The sequence below is a fragment of the Clupea harengus genome, chromosome 19, assembly GCF_900700415.2.
Source record: "Clupea harengus chromosome 19, Ch_v2.0.2, whole genome shotgun sequence".
Lineage (NCBI taxonomy): Eukaryota > Metazoa > Chordata > Actinopteri > Clupeiformes > Clupeidae > Clupea > Clupea harengus.
In genome coordinates, this window is record NC_045170.1 from 26216689 (window position 1) to 26237043 (window position 20355).

At 40.1% G+C, this 20355-nt stretch overlaps 1 protein-coding gene across 1 annotated transcript; it reads left to right on the plus strand.

The window, feature by feature from the left end:
* The first annotated feature begins 1651 nt into the window (after window positions 1–1651).
* On the plus strand, window positions 1652–18913 carry adnp2b (ADNP homeobox 2b). Its single transcript, XM_012838981.3, has 4 exons — window positions 1652–1918; window positions 10775–10891; window positions 13193–13285; window positions 15508–18913. Exons 2-4 carry the CDS (start codon window positions 10784–10786, stop codon window positions 18286–18288), a joined length of 2982 nt encoding a protein of 993 aa, XP_012694435.2. The 5' UTR covers window positions 1652–1918; window positions 10775–10783; the 3' UTR covers window positions 18289–18913.
* The last annotated feature ends 1442 nt before the right edge of the window (window positions 18914–20355 follow it).

Genomic DNA, 20355 nt, shown 5'->3' on the forward strand with positions numbered 1-20355 from the left:
ATTCATTTTCAAAGAAACTTGTAATACAAAAAATGTTACTTTTCCTGGGTACTTTCATTGTGTAAAGTTTTATTTTGATAGGAGTAAAGGAAAAAAATACATTTTTGAGGTGTATTTTTGCCATGCATTATTAGCACACATCTCAGATTGATGAGAATTAAACATATTTTCTCAACTAGGATTTCTTAGGACTTTTAGTAGGTTGTTCTGGACACCTCATAGAAATGATCTATGCTGAAAAAAATTATTTTACAATTCATTCTATTTTTGGCTCCAAAATGGGTTACTTTGCCTGGCCTAAAAGGTATATGAGTAGAATAATAAGACATTAATATATACGAATCATAAAACTTTCGGTCTAACTAGAATCTCTCATTTGTCAAACTGCATATGACTTTTTATGGTTTTTCAGGAAAGTATTGCTCACGATTAAGTAGAAAACTCAAAAACTCATGTAGCAAATATGATACAACAGGCGTTAGTTAAAGGGTTAGGAAAAGGAGGGGGGACATATTGATGTCCCATTATTTCTCAGGATTGTTTAATGAGTATGTGGAGCCATTTATCATCATTGACAAGTGGTTGTAATCAAGACTGTAATTTATCGGTGAGCTGATTTTGTGAAATTTTGCTTTTCAGGCTTTGCAGTAACCTTGTAGTGACTGTCTGGCTGCTATAGTTGCCATGTTAACTGACATGAGACAGTAGCTATGACATAATTATGAATTATTTCTGTGACTTTATTGTATGTAATTGCTGGCAATGCTGACTGTTTGCGTACTTTACATGGCTTGGGAGTTCGCACTTACCTGTAAAGCTTGGTGATAGGTTGGAAGGACTATTCTGTCAATTTACCATGGACGACAGCTAAGTGGGAATGACAATAGATGGTGTTGTTTTTACCCAACAATGTCATGGCTTTCATGTGTGAAAGAGACTATACTAAAAACTCAACACGGGTTTAACCCTGGTCGAATGCCAACTGCCATTTGGTGTATTAGACAGTTGTGGGCTGGGCTATTTTCTAGCTAATGGATGTGTGGTCATTCACTCAGACCTGAATCACATCCAGACCTGAGTAAGTATGTATTGCTGTCAATGTGTTTGTTCAGGTAATCCGTATGATTATAATCGTTAGCTGTTCTAATGTAGGATGGTCTATTCGGCATTCTGTGCGGGCGCTAAAAAATACAGGTGAATTCGTAAACAGTCTTGGTTCTGTAAATAGGAAACAAAGAAAGTTGCTTGGACTGAGATATACATTATTCTAGCCAATCAGCATATTCAGGATCATGGAAGGGAAGGGTGGATTGGATTGGAATTGCAACTGTACCTTTAACTTTTCTTGCGCCATACCCATTTGCTGATAAGCTATGGGGTGAGATGATGTCACTGCAAAATTAATTCAGTCCCGCCCACTGGATCTTGTTGCCTAGCAACCTGGGCTAGCCAAGGGAAAGGACTAGCCTAATTTCCCCTTAAAGCGCTTCCTCAAAACTTTTGAATGTCATGTTACAACAATGATCAACACTATTTAGTCAGTATATATATCACCTCTATTCACTACTCACCTGAAATTTAAGAAGTTACAAAAGTTTCCATTCCCTTATTTTATTGGCTAGTCCAATATTATGTAAATTGAATGACCGACGTCATTTCCTTTGAAGGTAAACGCCATTTTCTCTTGTGCCGAAGAGGACTGTGTGTAAAATTTAGCTACACGGACGAATATAATGCATCTATATATAGATGCAATTTCCTGATATCATAGTTAGCATACATTTGAGCCAGCCAAGTACTGTGGGGAGTGCACCTCTGTACTGGCACCTACGCTCACTTTTGTGCAGCTTGTGTGCTGACTGGCGGATATACTTACAATTACGAAAAAGCGGGAGCTCCTTCGAAGACTCGCGTTAAGGTAATGGTTAGCGTTTTAAATGGCCGAATATTTGTAGCTAGCTGTTGTCGATAGCATGCATTCATGTTGGACCCCTTTATGCTATGTATGGTTGTAACAGCTAATTGTTAGCTCTGTATGTTAACGTTGTAAATAAAGAACATTATATCCTGTTAAAATAGCTAGCTAGCTGAGTGTAGTGACGATATTTGTGGGCGTTTAATGATAGGTCTCATGGAGTTTTCGATTCAGTATCAAGATTTTAACCATTTGAAACTGGTTAATGCGCACATGCAACATTCATTTAACATGCAACCAGTATCCAGAAAGTAAGATAACCACAAGCGTAAACCACTCAAAGAATTTGGGAGATGACCGGTTCAGTATAGTTATCCACGTCACTGCCTAGCAGCATCGCTGTTATTGCATCTGAAATACTTCTGAATACAAGATAGGACACTTTTGCGAATCAACAGTGTTCATCTGTAAATTCCGTAAACTGAATGAGGTAGACATGTTCTCTCTGAAATAAGGGCAGACATACGAGTTGCCGCAATGTATCAAAGCTAATTTTACCATAGTAACAATCGCGTGTCTTGACATCTATACCACGTGTTTTGACGTGATACCAAGTTATCAGCAAACGCAACTTTGAAGTGTAGGTGCGACCCTGTATTTGCACTAGTCTACAGTACTGCATTGCCTACTAGCGTACTGGTGAACTTTTGCATACAGGCCTTGCCCACCCGGAGAATATGCGACCGTATCCCTGTGTAAGCGAGGTTAGTGTTAGTTGGTGAAAGCAAATCTGCCCCTTCAAGATAAATTCGTTTTGCTTGTGGATACATTTGTAATTACACATGGATTGTATAATACAAGCCCTTTCTTTGGTTGGTATAATACAAGCCCTTTCTTTGGTTTGTCATTCATGTATTCTTGCCATTTCATTGAACCTGAAATTTTGTGGAAAGTTATGTAGCTGCTAGCCTATATATTTTACCATGACTCAGTGGGTTTTGTTTTTAGGTATAGATTCGTTTTTAAGGATACAGACACATTGCAGACAAGTGTATTCAGTACATTGTTGATACATATTTGTGAGTGCTAGGCTTATTCTGCAAGTAACTTGTCCTCTGTCCACTAATCTGAGCGTCCAATAACCAAATCCTGTATTTGTCCATCACATAGTGAGTTATAGTCCATGGCCCATGGATATACTGGAAGTATAGGGTTAGTATAGATAGCTATTCCATAATGTGCAAAAAAAAAAAAAAAAACGGCCAAAACTGTTCTCATGGATATATGTAAATGTACATTGTCTCTTAATAATTGCTTATTAATGTGACGATTGCTTAGACATGGCTTTGTTGGTTTGGGACAAAATTCTGTAAAATTCGTTCATGATTCAGTGTACGTTATGACATATTTCCTGTCAATATTATGGGGATATTAAAGAATTGAACATTATTGTGAAAGAAATAAAGCTGTAGGCATGGTAAACAACTGTCGGCAGGGGTTATGTTTCTGGTGAAGTAGGCTATGAGCATGAAGGTCTGCATTGTAGTATTGACTTTTTCAGGAAAAACACACTAACAGGAAGCAGTCATGTCAGATGTCAGCAAAGTAGGAACATGGCTAGGACTGGGCAATTGAGCTGAAGCCCTGTATATGTTTCCTCGAACCTGCCCTGCCGGCCGGTAGGTTACCTTCCCCTTGTTGCTTGGTGGAGCCATAGCGCAGCGGTTAGCATCGCTGTCCCAAACTGTCAACGTGCTAGGCCATTTGGGCAAGAGCAAGGTGAAAGAAATGAAGCAAGAATTACATGCAGGCAAGAAGCCTGTATGGGAACTGTTTAGACTCAACTTTAACACTTCCAGCACCAAGGCTGTTTTTTTACTCTGTTAGGTAATCTGCCATGCCTGATACTTTTGTATATTTCACCTAACTAAAAACCATGAGGCAAAAGTGTCATTTAATATTATATTCTAGAACACCCCAGCAATAGTCAAATGAGAGTAAAAGGAATGTAGTAAAAAAAGTTTTTTATTAAAATTGAATCTAAAGACACTAAAATTAAATCTAGTTTTAGAGGTGGTTCAGACTCAGTACAAAAACACATTGTAAATATTTTGGAAGTTTTCTTTTTTACTCTGAACCTTGTAAACGTAGGTGTTTTCTCCACAAAGGTGAGTTTAGCATTCAGAAAATGTGTGTGGTTTGAATAGTAATTATAAGTAAATTAAGAAGTGACACTTTTCTTCACCTTGACTACAATGCATATTGATGAGAGAGGTGTGAACCGCCCTGTTAGTGCCCCTCCCCATTATGGCCCACCTGTCAATGGTCCAGCTGTCAATGGCCCTGGAATGTCATTGTAGCTCTCTCCCCCACAACCATCAGTTTTGAAAGTGCATACAAGAAAGTGCAAACAAGCCAGGTGCATAGAAGTAGGTGCATTTAATTAGGTGCATAAAAGTAGGTGCATATTAAATAATGAGTAGAAAAAAGTATAAAAAATAGTATAAAAAAGTATAGTATGAAAAAGGCCACTATAAGTACTACACATAACATAAAAACACACATGAGAGAAGTACTTCAGATAAAACACAGTATATAGGATACAATATATATAAAAAAATGTATATAAGAAGTATGTCAGAGGTAAAATGCAAAAAGCAGGGCAGGAGTGCAAAAGTGAATGTGCAATGTGCATTGTGCAATGTTATGAAATGAGTGCAGGGTACAAAAATATGGCCTATGGATGCCAAGCATCATAACAATTTCTCTCAGGGAGAACGCAAAGGTAGACATCGCATACTTTGCACATCCACGGGGTTTTGACCTTCTTTCCCTGAGTCTTGCAATATACACATACCTTGCGGTAAGCACGAGGCCCACAAAATGGCTTGTGAATGGGAACATTGCTAACATTTTTTACAGGAGTCTTTTCTGTTTTCACTGTCACAGAACACAGCTGAGCAGTGAGCTCCTCAAGGAAAGTCTTGTGGGTCATGCTGTCCTTCTGCATGTTCTGCATGAGTTCTCTGTGCAGAAGGTAGGCATTTGTGGCAGCAATGTCCAGGAAGTGAAGAAAGAGTTTCCTGTACCACTTCACAGTTCTGTGCTGTGTGGTGTAGTACTGGATTAACTGGTCTGATAAATCCACACCTCCCATGAACTTGTTGTACTCTACAACAGGTGTGGGGCATGGAAAGGATTGTGAGGACCAGACACCCTGTTTGGATTTCACCCTTCTCTTGGCTGTATCCCCAGTGTGGGCTGGATGGATGGTGGAACAGACAGACACCTCTCGTGAATCCATCCATTTCACAAACACAAGATAGCCATCCCTGATCCAGCGGAACGTTCCCCTAGGGACTTCTTGCTCAGTGCATTGACTGCGGTGCGTGGGCACTCCTTTCGGAAGTCTCTGTATGTCCCACAAGCACCAAACTTATCAGCATACAAGTCATTGAAAAGCTTTGGGCTTGTGTAAAAATTGTCCATGTACACGTGGTATCCAGACCCCAAATAAGCTCTGTCAATCAGTGACATGACAGAGTTATAAGAGAGGCCTTGTCCTGTGGAGAAGTGGTTCTTTCCAGTGTATATAGAAAAGCCCAAAGTGTACCCATTGCTGGAGTCTGCAAGCACAAACAACTTGAACCCCCACTTGGTTGGTTTGTCCTTCATGTACTGCCTCATAGTATGTCCTTTAGAAGCCACCATACGCTCATCCACCGCAATGGCCCTGCGGGGATGATAGAATGCCTTGCAGGCATTCTGTATGGTGTACATGAGGGGTTTGAGTCTGAACAGTTTGTCATGTGCTGAGGTTCCCCTCTTGGCATCATTCACCCTGTCCTCGCTTGGGTCACTCATGTGCACATTCCATGATATTGTTTGGTATCTGTTTCTTGCCATCACCTCTGCCACGAAAGGGATGGAGAAGATGGTGTTTCTCCTCCAGTAGTCAGATATATGATCCAGCTTGATCATGCACATGTAGAATACCAGTCCAATGTATCGGTAGAATTCATCCACTCCAACATCCACCCATCTGTACTTTGCACCTCTGGCTATGTTCCTAGCAGCTTGCTTGTTAGTGTTCTGGCAGAGGGTTTTCACAGCATCCTCTGAAAAGAAGAGTTTGAAGAGGTCCAGAGGAGTGTGGTTGTCTGCTGCATTCAGCTGCACACCAGGCTCCCTTGCAGGAAAAAACCTCAGTGTTGACGGCGTGGCATCATTGTCACCCTCTGACTTCCATGACAACAGATCTGGTTTAGGCTGACACCGTGCTCTTTTCCTTGGCGGTGTAGGTGCAATGTTCTCCAAGTTTCTGTAATAGAGTAAATTAAAATTAACAGTTGCTCTTTCATTTTATGTTCAGGCATTGTAACACATATGATTTTAGCTCTGTAATTACACCAGTTTCGATCACTAACACCTGCCTAGTTTCGATTCACACCTACCATAAGCGTCATAATAACACTAACGACTAACGACAACAATCGTTGATATGTGTAGCCTAATATCATTAACGCAACTCTGAGAATTAAATATGTATTCTACTATACAATAGTTTTAGCGGCATAAAGTTATTGAATCGCTATGCAAACAGTATAGCACTAATAACACATAATAACACTAACGACTAACGACAACAATCGTTGATATGTGTAGCCTAATATCATTAACGCAACTCTGAGAATTAAATATGTATTCTACTACACAATAGTTTTAGCGGCATAAAGTTATTGAATCGCTATGCAAACAGTATAGCACTAATAACACATAATAACACTAACGACTAACGACAACAATCGTTGATATGTGTAGCCTAATATCAGTAACGCAACTCTGAGAATTAAATATGTATTCTACTATACAATAGTTTTAGCGGCATAAAGTTATTGAATCGCTATGCAAACAGTAGCACACTAAAATATTCCATTCAACTCAGAGCATAATGACATGCGTTTTACTCCTATAAGTTAATCAACAGCATTCTTTACAAGAGCTAGTCAAACGAATACAACTTACTCAACACGAATATCCTCAGCGGGGTCAAGACGAAGCTCAAAGTGCATGTGTTCATCTTCCATATCGTCACCACTTTCATCCGAGGACGTGGTTTCCTCCTCACTGACCAGGTCCTCCTGGATTTGGCGCAGAGCTTCGGCAGCAGAGATCCGTTTCGCCATGGTGTATCTCCTCAGTCCGTATGTAAACAATCTTACATGCTGCCTTGTTTATACGGAAAAACGGGGCGTTTTCTCACGTTTTCCTGCTTCGTCATTACCCTATAGCGATCGGCGATTTACCATGATCTTATCATATGAATAGCCCTAATTTGCTAATGGGAGGGCCATCACCGGTTGCTTTCACACTCAGAGAGAGAAATATGCAAGGCTTTAGCTCCATTCTCTTTACAAAGTGCTCATTTATTTATTTGTTCCAAACTGCATATATTTGAAAACTAGAAGATTCAGGGTTTCTCAGGGTGTTGGTTTTATGTTTGTAGGACAAAAACTCGCGGAGATTTTTAATTATATTTATAAAAAAACCAAAAAGTTCCCCACGGGGCACCTTGGGGCTTGAAGAGTTAATATCTTGCAGTTTAAAATTGATACGACAAATGCCTAAATAATAATAATAATAATAAAACTTAATTTATATAGCACCTTTCATGCAAAAGAATGCAGCTCAAAGTGCTTTACAGCAAATACATAACGTGCATGCACATGCACATATGATGTGTGACGTCAACACGCTGCAAGAACGTTACGGGCCGTTTACATGCCAGCAATGCGACGGAAGCAATTCATTTCTGTTGGAGGCAAGCGATTGTGACGTAGACGAGCGAAAAAAGTTAGGGAAAGTGTAATCCTATGCAAATGAGGAGTGAATTTCGCCAGCAGCGGCCAATCAGATTGTTTGGTGTTGTCTCTGACGGTTTGAAAATTGCAGGACTATGTTCGGTCATTTAATTTGCTAAAAATGAAAGCTTGGATAGCCCTGTAAGGGGTTGTTGTTGTTCCTGGTACATTAAATATTCAATCATGTGCTTACTTTAACGGTGTCGCTACCGGATGGTAGTCCTCTACCGGATGGTAGTCCCGCACATCGCGCATGCTCAGACACAAACGGTTTACGGCAGAAGGCTCAACGTCAACATATGGGGTTGTCTTAACGCATAATGTGGGTATATTTATAATGTAATATTTAATTATTAAAAGTGTGGAGACGGAGTAAGGGTAAGGGTTTGTATTATGAAGAAGTGAGAAAATATAGCAGTAGGTAAAACAAATAAAGCATTGATGTGCTAGCCAATAGAACTTGACAGGGAGAACAAAAGAGGATATCCAGTATATCTTTAACTTCTTTATTATATAAACGTTAAGAACTTACAGCTGTATGACCAAACTTCTTAAAGTATACCGTCTTTCGCAAACTTCCATCAGCTTTAGCCAGCGATTGTATTCCGCTGTCTACAGTGTCGCAAAGTGGCGACTGATCGGGTAGTGCGCATGCGCGACTTCCATCCGGTAGAGGACTACCATCCGGTAGCGACAAACGGAATGCCAGTTCTGATAAAGACAAGTGACTAGATAGCCTACTAGCTTGCTAACTAGCTCGCTAGTCCTGTCTGTTACGCTATTTCCACACGCCACGCCATGCCATGCCACGCCCACTCAAAGCGAAGCAAGTGTTTTGCGTCGCTGGCATGTATCCCTATCGTTAGGCTATCTAACGTAAGCCATTTCAAACATACCCAAAATGTCTTTCTTGTTGTTAATGTTACGTTAATGCTGCTGGAAAACTGTAGATGACAGCGAATTACACTTGTGGTCGAGCAGTCAGTGTATTTAATAGCTAGTGTTTAATTTAAAGTCACACTAGGACAAAGATTAAACATTACAAACACATAATCAATGGGTCACTCCTGTCATTGGATCTGTTTTGTTTTGCCATCCTGATGTGTCGTTGTCCATAAAGCAGCTGTGTTATAGCAAATCAAATCTCAGTCTATGAATTAGGGATGGGCATAATTCATCGACGATCGATTAATTGATCATTAAGAATTTCCTTGATGAAATAATTTTTTCATCGATTAAAACATGTTCTCCTGCGTAGTGTGCGTGTAATTTATTTATTTTAGGGTTGTCAAAGTTAACGCGTTATTCTATGAGATTATTGTGGCGGAGATTAATGCAATCAAATATTTGAACGCAGTTAACGCAACTTTGTTTACTTCCGGTGCGCGTTGACCCATGGCACGAAACCGCCCCTTGTCTGCAGTCAGTTAGATAGAAGAGACCGAGACGGTAGTTGAAAATGGAGAGAGCTGAGGGATTGTTGGGCGGAAAGTTTCTGTTTAAGAGGCAAAATGACAGAACAATCGACAAAACTAAAGTTGTATGTAGCATTTGTCAAGCTGAATGTAGCTATCACAGAAGCAGCTCGTGTTTAAGTTATCACCTTAATGCAAAGCACCCGACAGAAAGCAGTCCCAGGTTAGATGGTCGCCAACCCACACTCCACGACTTCTCTAGGAAATTAACTAGACCAGTCCGTGAAAAGGTTACCAACGCTGTAGCAGTTTAGGTTGCCGGTGACTGTCGGCCCATCAACATAGTTGAAGACGGTGGGCTGACTGAGGTGATTCGAATTGCTTTAGGGGACAATTCTTACGATTTACCGTCGAGGGGCACCATTGTGTCTCGCATACATTCCTTGGCTGATGGCGAGAGAGCACGAAAAAAATACAATTAAACTACAGTGTCTAAAATACACGCTGTTTGAAGTGATTACTCGTTAATTTATAAGATTTAGTCTTTAGAAGAAAACAAACTTTTAATCACGATGAATCTAGATGAATGAATTTCAAAATGTGAGATTAATTAGTTAGAGAGAAAAAAAAAACGAAGGTCAGTTGTGTTTATGAGCACCGGCTTCTAGCTGTCGGCTCCGCTGCTTAAGAGTACAGCAGCGCATATTTTCAAGTGTAACCATTGAACGGATCCCGTTTAACTGCCACAAGAGTTGTCCATCTTGTAAGTTTAACTGCCACAAGAGTTGTTCATCTGGTAATAAAGATCTCAATGAGGAAACACGCTGTGTTTTTTCTATTTTCACTGCATTTTAATATAGCCTATAAATAGTGAATTTTAATATAAAAATATTAATGATTAATCGAAAATCGATCGTTAATTCTCCCGACGATCGATTAAGACAATTTAATCGAATGCCCATCCCTACTATGAATATTACGGAACTGAGCTATGTCTGATTAATCTGGTAAATTGGCGAGTCTGTGAGCGATCTAGAAAACATTTTGGATGACATTTTTATTGGATGAAATTTTATTTAGATATACAGTGATTGTAATATCTTGTAGCCTATGTAAAGATTGAGCAATACAGTCAAAATCAATACTGAAACCATCTTTATGATCTTCATGATGGTTTACAGTGGAGATTACATTTTGTTTCATGTGATACAATAGCACTGTGTTTATTGTAGTCAGATAGCGTGCCATTTGCACTTACTGACTGCTGTTGGTATTGCTGGTTGTAAATACTAAAACTTGTATCTCTAGCCTAGAGCTAGACGATATGTCGCATATGGCCCTAGTCACTAGGGAACAGTATATAACTATTTTTGAATCATGTTTGTCTTGTTCATGTAGACAGAAAAAAGTAATTATTAAATTCGTAAATCCATCACACTTAAAAAAAATCGAGGTAACAATTTGTGGTCATACCGCCCAGCCCTAGGATGGGGTAATGTGAACATTAGACTTTTTGTTTTTGTCTTTGTTTGTTTTTCTGTGTTTTTTTTTTTTTAAAGACATGAAAATATTGTTCTTTTCAGGTGCAAGAGATGTATCAAGTTCCTGTTTCAGGCTTGGACAAAATCAGAAGATCAAGGAAGAATGTGAAGAGTTTTTTAAGCGAATTTGGACTTGAGCAATGTCAGGTCTTTTCCCAGGTAAGATGTGTTTTTCACTGTAATGTACTCTTGCAGTCTAATACTTGATTACCGGTTAATGGCTTCATGGCAGCAGCGTCAAGCTAAACGACATTTTTTGGAAGTGCAATTTTTATGTTTACAGTGTCCAAGTCCATTGACTTTAATTTACTCCATTTATGTCACGCCATTGAGATAATGCACACGCCATTGAGATAATGCACACGCCATTGCACTTTTATATCACACTACCACACCTCCAAGATGTGTACCCAAAGAAAGACGTTCACACGAATAGGGGAATTGAAGTCAATGGACACTGTACACCTAAGAATAGCTGTTCAAAAAAAAAGAAAATAGCTTTACGCCTGTCTCATGCTGCTGTAATTACTTGATAAATGAATATACCAACACCACTATGATTAATTAAATTATGAAACAATTATAATTAATGAATGAAACCATTATGATCTGACATACCTTAACCATAACCACAATCATTATTAAAGCCTATATTTCATCTGACATTTTGCTTGTGTTCATTCAGTGACTAACCTCAACAATAAGCTATACTTTGTTTTGCTTTATTCACCACATAACCTCTGGTAAATATTGCTGGTCCTTGTTTCTCTCTCTCTCTCGTGTGTGTGTGTGTGTGTGTGTGTGTGTGTGTGTGTGTGTGTGTGTGTGTGTGTGTGTGTGTGTGTGTGTGTGTGTGTGTGTGTGTGTGTGTGTGTGTGTGTGTGTGTGTGTGTGTGTGTGTGTGTGTGTGTGTGTGTATATGTATTTAGTTTTAACATGACATAATGTTGAATAAACCATGGTTAATACATGAGTGTGGTTAATGCACATGTTTGTTTTTATAAAATGACATAAAACACTGTCATGCTTTATATACAGTGCAGTTAATAGTTGGGAATTTATGGTAATCATTTCCACCAATACTTAACTCAAATTTCCTCCAAAGTAGTGTTAATGTCGTTAACTATTAGAAAACTATTACTAAATATGTTGTCAACGAGACTGCACCAACTTCATTAAACACTGACTGTGACTATATCAGCATGCAATGTTGTTGACAGAAAAAAGACCAGATTAAAATGTAGTTAAAGGAAATCCAAAATCTCTCTTTATTTTTGATGACAAAAAAGGAGACTGTGTGTGTGTGTGTGTGTGTGTGTGTGTGTGTGTGTGTGTATATATATATATGATGCATAACTTGCACTGAAACACATCTGTCAATAAATATGGCAGAATGTGCTAGTTGGCCGTTGGTGGTAGTCTTTGCAGTGTTTTCAAGTGCAACTTTTTGGTCCAGACGTAGGTGACACAAGTTACGCTTAGCTGGCTAACCTGTTGCTTAAATCCATGTTATGTAGACTGCTTTCAGTATGTGTTTTTGTAGGTTACTAGATTGAATACCATTGTTGGTCCTAAAAACAGATTTCACAGCACATTTATCACCAAAAGACATCAATTAACAAGCTAGCTAACTTTTATCAGTGCTAACAGTGATCCCCCAAACCCCAAAGATACATAGATAGATAGATTGATTGATTGATAGTTTGTAGATGGACATATAGTGGTTAATTTATTAGTAGTAATACAAGTGGTGGTGGTTGTTGTTGTTCCTACAAAGCCTACATTAATGCAAAGACTCCACTCAATGTGAAACATGAGCCTGCATTGTTTTACAAAGCTCTTGAATTCGTGGCTTAATTTTAGATAGCTTTGTCATCCAATCTCAGCACAATTGTGGTATTTTGTTTTGAGCACCATCAGTTTGGAAAAGCCTGCCTCATATAAGTATGTAGATAGATAGATAGATAGATTGATTGATTGATTGATTGATTGATTGGTAGGTTGTAGATGGACATATAGTGGTTCATTTATTAGTAGTAATACAAGTGGTGGTGGTTGTTTTTGTTCCTACAAAGCCTACATTAATGCAAAGACCGCTCAATGTGAAACATGAGCCTCCATTGTTTTACAAAGCTCTTGAATTTATGGCTTAATTTTAGATAGCTTTGTCATCCAATCGAAGTGAAAGGGAGAAGTTCTAAGGACGCTTCTGAGAGTTGGGGGTATTCCCAAAGCCCTTATAGGCAAGTCTCTCCACTCGTAAGATTGGAGGTATCCAAAAGAAATGACCTTACAGATACCTACAGTGGAGTCGAACATTTGACATAGAGTAAGAATAAATAAAAAAAATAGCTGACAAAATTAACACTACTCAAAAGGTATAATATACTTCTGATGTGTTGGTATATTTTGTGTGTTTTGGCTGTTGAAAATAAATGCATATTTGTGTTTCTTTGGTAGGAGCTGCAGGAAGATGATCCAGTGGAAATAGCCTTCAATGACACTGAATGGAGTGATCTCACAGTAGGATACCATGGCAGGAGGAAGAAAAAGGTGATGCTTGTGGACAAGTACAGAACAAAATAGAACGCATAAAGACATTCATAATGAAACCAACATCAACTGTAGGGTGAATTTAGTGAGCATATATGCACTCAGATTTTGAATCAAACGTTTGGTTTGTGTATGTGTTTGGACTCTGGGGATTGAAGGACCATAGGTAAGGAGTTATTCATTTTATTGATAATCAGAATGACCAATCCACCAAGAAAGGTTGTCCCCCAAGTCCACAACTGTTTATGCTGTATACAGTATCTGTTACTAAAAGTATGTGAGTTTATGTTTGCAAATTGTATCGTTTCATAAAAATTGGAATTAAAATGACTTGGTAATGTCAAATGACTTACAACGTTTGGCTTGCCAAAATTAAGCTGAATTTGTGTACTAATCGATACATAAAGATTTGTTAATTCCGTATGCATATTGATGGTCCCCTGTTGCACTTCATGATCAAGGTTATTGGACAGGCAATACTTTTCATTTGTTGGTTGTAGATCTATTGTGCACACATTTGTGTATATGTACATTAAGGTGTAGACAGTAGTAATGTCACTGTAGCCGGTGCCATTCCACTGTAAAAATAGAATACAGAAGTCAAGCATTTCCTCACTAGTATTTTGTTAGTACACATCATTACATCGGTGAATGTGTCATACATTCAAAAGAATCTTCATTGGCAATTACTGTCAAGGCAACACAACCTGACGGTGCCAGTATTTTGGCTTATCATGACAATATATGCTATCTTGCTCAGTTGACAGATTCCACCAGACTGCTTCTTTATCCCTCATAGCTCTCCCTCAGTGTAGTCTGCTACAAAGCATGTTCCTATCCTCTGATGGGTAGCATCCCTACAGATATCTCAGCAGTGAAATTCATAGGAAGTTAATACAAGATTAAAGCTTCCCAGTGAAGTCTTTCTGCATTTGAACTGTTCTAATTCATCAGTTGTTAAACTGTCTTCGGATAGTTTCTGGGTGATTGAAAGGATCACTGGAAAGACATTTCTTAGAAAAACATAATGGGACTAAATCAGAATCAGAATCACAATAGTATTTATTGCCAAGTAGGTTTACACCTACCTGGAATTTGTTCTGGTGTATAGGTGGTGTAAATAAACCTGGAAGCTTTCTTTATGAAGGAACTAAAGCTAAATATGTACAGTTCACTTCAAACAAAAAGCTTTCTTTATGAAGGAACTAAAGCTAAATATGTACAGTTCACTTCAAACAAAATTCTTCTTTATGAAGGAACTAAAGCTAAATATGTACAGTTCACTTCAAACAAAAAGCTTTCTTTATGAAGGAACTAAAGCTAAATATGTACAGTTCACTTCAAACAAAAAGCTTTCTTTATGAAGGAACTAAAGCTAAATATGTACAGTTCACTTCAAACAAAAAGCTTTCTTTATGAAGGAACTAAAGCTAAATATGTACAGTTCACTTCAAACAAAAAGCTGTGGGTTACTAACAAGGTCTATACAAAAATGTTATTCCGTTTAAATCTAGCTAAAAGTAAATCACATATTAGGTTGTAAAGCAGAGGACGTTGAATAGTTCAATTAGTTAGTTTCAATATACCGTACATACTTTTTATTGAATTGTTCTGAATTTTTAGAACAAATGTAAAAGGGAATAAAAAGGAAAACTCAATCTGGGAAAAATCCAAAAAATTCTGGAGACAATGAAAACTAAAATGGATTGAACACTGTACATATTGACATAGATATAGACAGAATTTCGCAAAACTCATTTTATTCAACCATTTTTAGTGTGATTGTTGTAGAAGATTTCCAGTTGAAGCTCAATTGATAATGCTGATGGCCATGTGAAGGATTGAACCCGTGCCTTACTTGAGTAGTCATTCCCAGCAGTTCCAGACTTTCTCTTGGACAGCCTTAGTCAGAATCTTTTCACTAGGCACTTAAAAGAGCTTTTTTCAGATTTCTGGCACAAGCCTACAAGTAATTTCAACATTTATAACCTGAAAATTGGAAATTGTGGGGTTTAGGCTTTAATTGTTCAGGTGTTATTTAATTTCTTGGTCTATGCGTCAGCATATGGTTAGTTAAGATTTTGTATGCATAAGAAATGACATGTTATGTATAAAGTAATGGCAGGCAGAATGAGGCAGGAGGTGTTCATTCTAATGCGTTATGCTTTAAAAATTCCAACCTATCATTAAAACCTGTCCCCCTTTTTTCTCCCCCTATCCAGTGGAGGTATCGGACAGGGGCACTGTGCTGTAGCCTGTGTAAGTACTCCGCACGCTCTTGGAACTCGTTCCATGGCCACATCAAGTGCTACCATCCAGAGGGGAAGAAACTGGCTTTCCTGAGTGCTTGTTCTGCCTGTTCATTTATTGGTCACCCCAGATCCCTAAAGAAACATTTTTCATTATTTCATTCGGACCTTCCCAAACCCCAGCCGCTGGACTCTGGATTTTCGGCATTGAGGAACACATCGGCTGTTGATAAATACATCTGTAGGAAGTGTCCATATGAGGACTCCTTGCTTTACTGCATAAAGAAACATGTTCTCTTCAGACACTGCCTCAGTCTGTGGCAGCAATATGCTGGTCAGAAAACGGAGAGTGAGCAGAAAGCTGAGGGAGGTCCTGATAAATTCTACTGTAAGAGCTGTGGCACGTCTGCTGAGACAACTGAACATCTAGTGTATCACATTTTGACCTCTGAGAAACACAAAGATCTAGATGGCCACATCCATGGCTTGATCTGGCAAAAATTTAAGCACAAAAAATCCTACCCTGTTCTTGCTCCAAAAGCCCAGCTAGCGCTCGCTCCAAAGCCAGTTCCAACTAATCCAGCCCTGTTAAATCCTGTCCCTGTAGTTGCATCACCCAGCAACCGGCTGCCAGTGAGCGGTGGGCCTACACCTGGTATGGTTGTGCAGGGGTTATCCAATAGCAGTAACGCACTGCTGTATGGACAGGGGGGCACACAGCTCCTTCCTGCTCAGGCTGCAGCCCTGGTTCAGCTGGCCAGTGCAGAGGCGAAGGGTTTACTTCGACCTGATGTTCCAGTGCCCCTTCCCAGCGCACAGCCTGCTAAAGTCATCTCTGACCCTTTGTCTACACTTGGAAGTGTACCCCCAGTCTTGCCTGCAATGCCAACAGGTCCTAATAAGCTAGCGCCCATGGCTGTTGGATCTTTTGGACCACCGACGGTTAAACAGCAGCTGATGTCTCAGCAGAGAGCAGCCTCACTGACCATTTCTAGACAAGGCCTCTCAGGTCTCGCACCTCAGCCTGCTTTAATAACCAAAAGTCAAACTGCTCCCATGGCTACGATGCTAACATCCCAGTCCCTGCTGAGTCACCTCATTCCTACAGGCAACAAGGTCAACGGCCTGCCAACCTACACTTTAGCCCCGCTGCAGGTCAACGTATCTGTTCACTCAAGTAAGGGACCAGTGGTCAGTAAAGTGCCAATTCCAGTATCCCAGAACAACTCTGCATCCCAACCAAACAAGCCATCTGGCACATCACTGGAATCTGGTAAAACCAAAAAGTGGACAACCTGTCGTTTCTGCAAGGAGCTTTTCCCGTCTACTGTCTACCATGTACACATGGAGATTCACAAACTTAAGTCAAAAACTGGTTTGGCTGCAAGGGCACCATTCTTAAGGAAAATGCCTGACAAAACTGTTAAGTGTTTGATGTGCAAAGTCCTACTTTCTGAAAAGGGACTTTTTGAGCATATGCAACATGGAATGACATGCCTGTATTGCCCAGGGATGTTTTATTCTATCAAACACCTCATCGAGCACATAACGTCGGACCACAGCCCTTTGCAAAAGGAAAACAGTGATTTCGTGAGAAGAGAATATAGACTTTATTCAGATGAATGTGGCAATCTGCTCTTCCCTTATTTTGACATCAACACAACTGCCCCAAAAGAAATATTGGGGGAACATGAGGTGAATCTGGCATTAGTGACAAATTCCCTTGACCTCATTTTTGTGAAGATGTCACCGAGTGCTGCAAAACCATTATGTCAAACATCCACAAAGACAAACTTCAAGCTCTGTCCCTTCTGTTCAGACGAACTGATGAGTGCAGAGGACCACCGCATACACCTCAGAGAAAAGCACTTTATTACTCCCACAATCCATGCCATTCTCAAGACCCCAGCCTACAAGTGTGTGTACTGTGGTGGAGTGTACACTGGCAAAACTACCACAAAGGCCATCACTGTTCACCTCCAGCGGTGCAAGTGTGCCCCCAAGACCACATTCGATGCCGAGAGGCTCCTACACATTAATGCACATGGACGTATGGGCACTCCGAGTAATGGAATCAACCAGCTTCTCAAGCCAACACAGCCCCTGCAGGTGCCCACAAAACCTAGCGTTGCCAAACCTGTCAAACTGAATGAGTCTGATGTGGAGATTCAGAGGAAGATGAGGCTCGAGATGGCCGTGAAGGAGGCTATGGATGCAAACAAGCGGGAGCGGGAGGCCCGGGCTGCCAGGAAAAAGCTTGAAAGGGAAAAACCTGCTGTCGCTTCTCCCTCTGTTGCACCAGCAGTTCAGTTAGATCCCTCTGTGCAGTTAGCCTTGGATCCCACAGGCATGTGGAAGCGCTCCTTTGAAGACAGACGGGAATTTCTCACTAAGTACTTTCACACAAAACCTTATTTGAACAAGGCTGAATCAACCGCCCTTGCCAGTCAACTACTGCTTAACAAGTCAGATGTGGCCTGCCACTTTGGAACGAAGCGCACCAAGTGCATGAGGGCCATGCAGAGACACAAGTCCAAGGTTCTTCTGGGTTTCAACATGGCTGAACTGCGAAAGGTCAAGCATAACCTGTATGTCCCTGAGATAGAGCCGGAGCGAGAAACGGAGAAAAGTGATAGTGAAGCTCAGAGCGAAGAAAATGACGCTCAAGTTGAAGAGATGGAGGCACAGGACACAGACTATGTGGGTGGGCAGGAGATCAGAAGAGATGAAGTACAGAAGCTAAATGACGTGTGATTCACCCTTCTCTCTAAAACTGATTTGGAATTTGGTTGCTGCTGATTTTTGTTTAAAGTTTTGGTTCAAATTAATCATTTTAAGTTACCCAAGAATCTTGATCAATTTGATTCATCCAAGTATATTGTGATTGTTCTGGGTACATGTAATCAATCTTTGCTTTAGTTACAATGTGTATAAACTGCTTTTCATAATTGGAATGAAAGTGTTCTTTACCAAGGCAAGTGAGTTTCTTTTTTAAGTTCTTTGAAATAAATTGTTGTACAGTGATTTTGTGCTTTCTATGTTTTCTTACTCTATTAATTTATTTAATGAAAATTCATAAACCATACTTCAAGGCAACCTGTGAGCTAAAACACTGGTGTGGTTTATAAAACAGAATGGGACAAAGACCTTGCGATATGTACTTTTTTTTACATCAATTTTCATAATTCATGCTATGTCCTTAGACAGCATTGTTGCATTGGATTTTCTTTCCATAGAAACTTTGTCCTGAAAATGTGCTCTTGTTTGTAGAACTAAAGACCTTTATCGTGTGTTCTTGAAAAACCCAACAAAAAAAACTGAGCAGCTTATTGCCACTGAGTGTCTGTATTGTCGACCTATTAAAATGTATGTCTTCATGCCCCTGGATTTATTTTGTTTTTATTTTTACTGCTTTTTAATCTAATGTTTAGTTAGTCACTATAGATAAAAAGTGTGTGCTAAATACCTTAACAATAATAATAATAATAATAATGCATCACCGGTATTTGAGAGTTTACTGTAACCTATGTGACTCTTTTTGTACACCCACATAATATTTGGTAACTGTTTTTGGAATATATAGGGCTACATAGACGTTACATTAATTCTGCAATGTTGAGTTATATTCGGAACACCATCATAACTTTGTTAGGATTATTTATCGGATTGCTAACATTAGCTCTACAGGTTTTTTGTGGAGAGCCATATCTTATGGCTCTGTTTCTGAACAGAAATCTTCATCACAGTCTTCTGGGTTGGATGTTACTATTGCTCCCTGAGAGTGGATGGTAAGCAGGTGAAGTGACTATTGCTCCCTGAGACTGGATGGTAAGCAGGTGAAGTGACTATTGCTCCCTGAGACTGGATGGTAAGCAGGTGAAGTGACTATTGCTCCCTGAGACTGTGGATGGTAAGCAGGTGAAGTGACTATTGCTCCCTGAGACTGTGGATGGTAAGCAGGTGAAGTGACTATTGCGCCCTGAGACTGTGGATGGTAAGCAGGTGAAGTGACTATTGCGCCCTGAGACTGGATGGTAAGCAGGTGAAGTGACTATTGCTCCCTGAGACTGTGGATGGTAAGCAGGTGAAGTGATTATTGCTCCCTGAGACTGTGGATGGTAAGCAGGTGAAGTGACTATTGCTCCCTGAGACTGTGGATGGTAAGCAGGTGAAGTGACTATTGCGCCCTGAGACTGGATGGTAAGCAGGTGAAGTGACTATTGCGCCCTGAGACTGTGGATGGTAAGCAGGTGAAGTGACTATTGCTCCCTGAGACTGTGGATGGTAAGCAGGTGAAGTGACTATTGCGCCCTGAGACTGTGGATGGTAAGCAGGTGAAGTGACTATTGCGCCCTGAGACTGTGGATGGTAAGCAGGTGAAGTGACTATTGCGCCCTGAGACTGTGCAGGTGAAGTGACTATTGCTCCCTGAGACTGGATTGTAAGCAGGTGAAGTGACTATTGCGCCCTGAGACTGTGCAGGTGAAGTGTCTTGGTCAGAAACTAAATTGGTGCCACAATCAGACTGCAGCTGCCTTGGAAAGCCAAAACGAGAGAAGAAACTAATAAGAGCCTTTAGAACTGTTTTTGCCTTGATATATTTCTCAGAGGCACAGCCAGGTTTCTTGCAATGAGGGCAAATCGCTTCACTGGGCTGACCAGAGGGGCGCAAAGGCTTTGTCCCATGTAAGGGTTTAAAGTTAGCGCTGGCCTTAGACTAACTGGGCACTTCACCATCTTTTTTTTTTCTCTTCCTGACCCTTTCCTCCCCAGTACCGAGGATCTGCAGGGCTCCAGGTGAACAAACACATCATTATCAGC

Bases quoted from the DNA above. Each gene is read 5' to 3' on its own strand.
- adnp2b (XM_012838981.3), top strand. From the start codon at position 10,784: ATGTATCAAGTTCCTGTTTCAGGCTTGGACAAAATCAGAAGATCAAGG. The intron at 10,892-13,192 runs GTAAGATGTGTT...TTTCTTTGGTAG, and splicing joins AATGTCAGGTCTTTTCCCAG to GAGCTGCAGGAAGATGATCC. The intron at 13,286-15,507 runs GTGATGCTTGTG...CCCCCTATCCAG, and splicing joins ATGGCAGGAGGAAGAAAAAG to TGGAGGTATCGGACAGGGGC.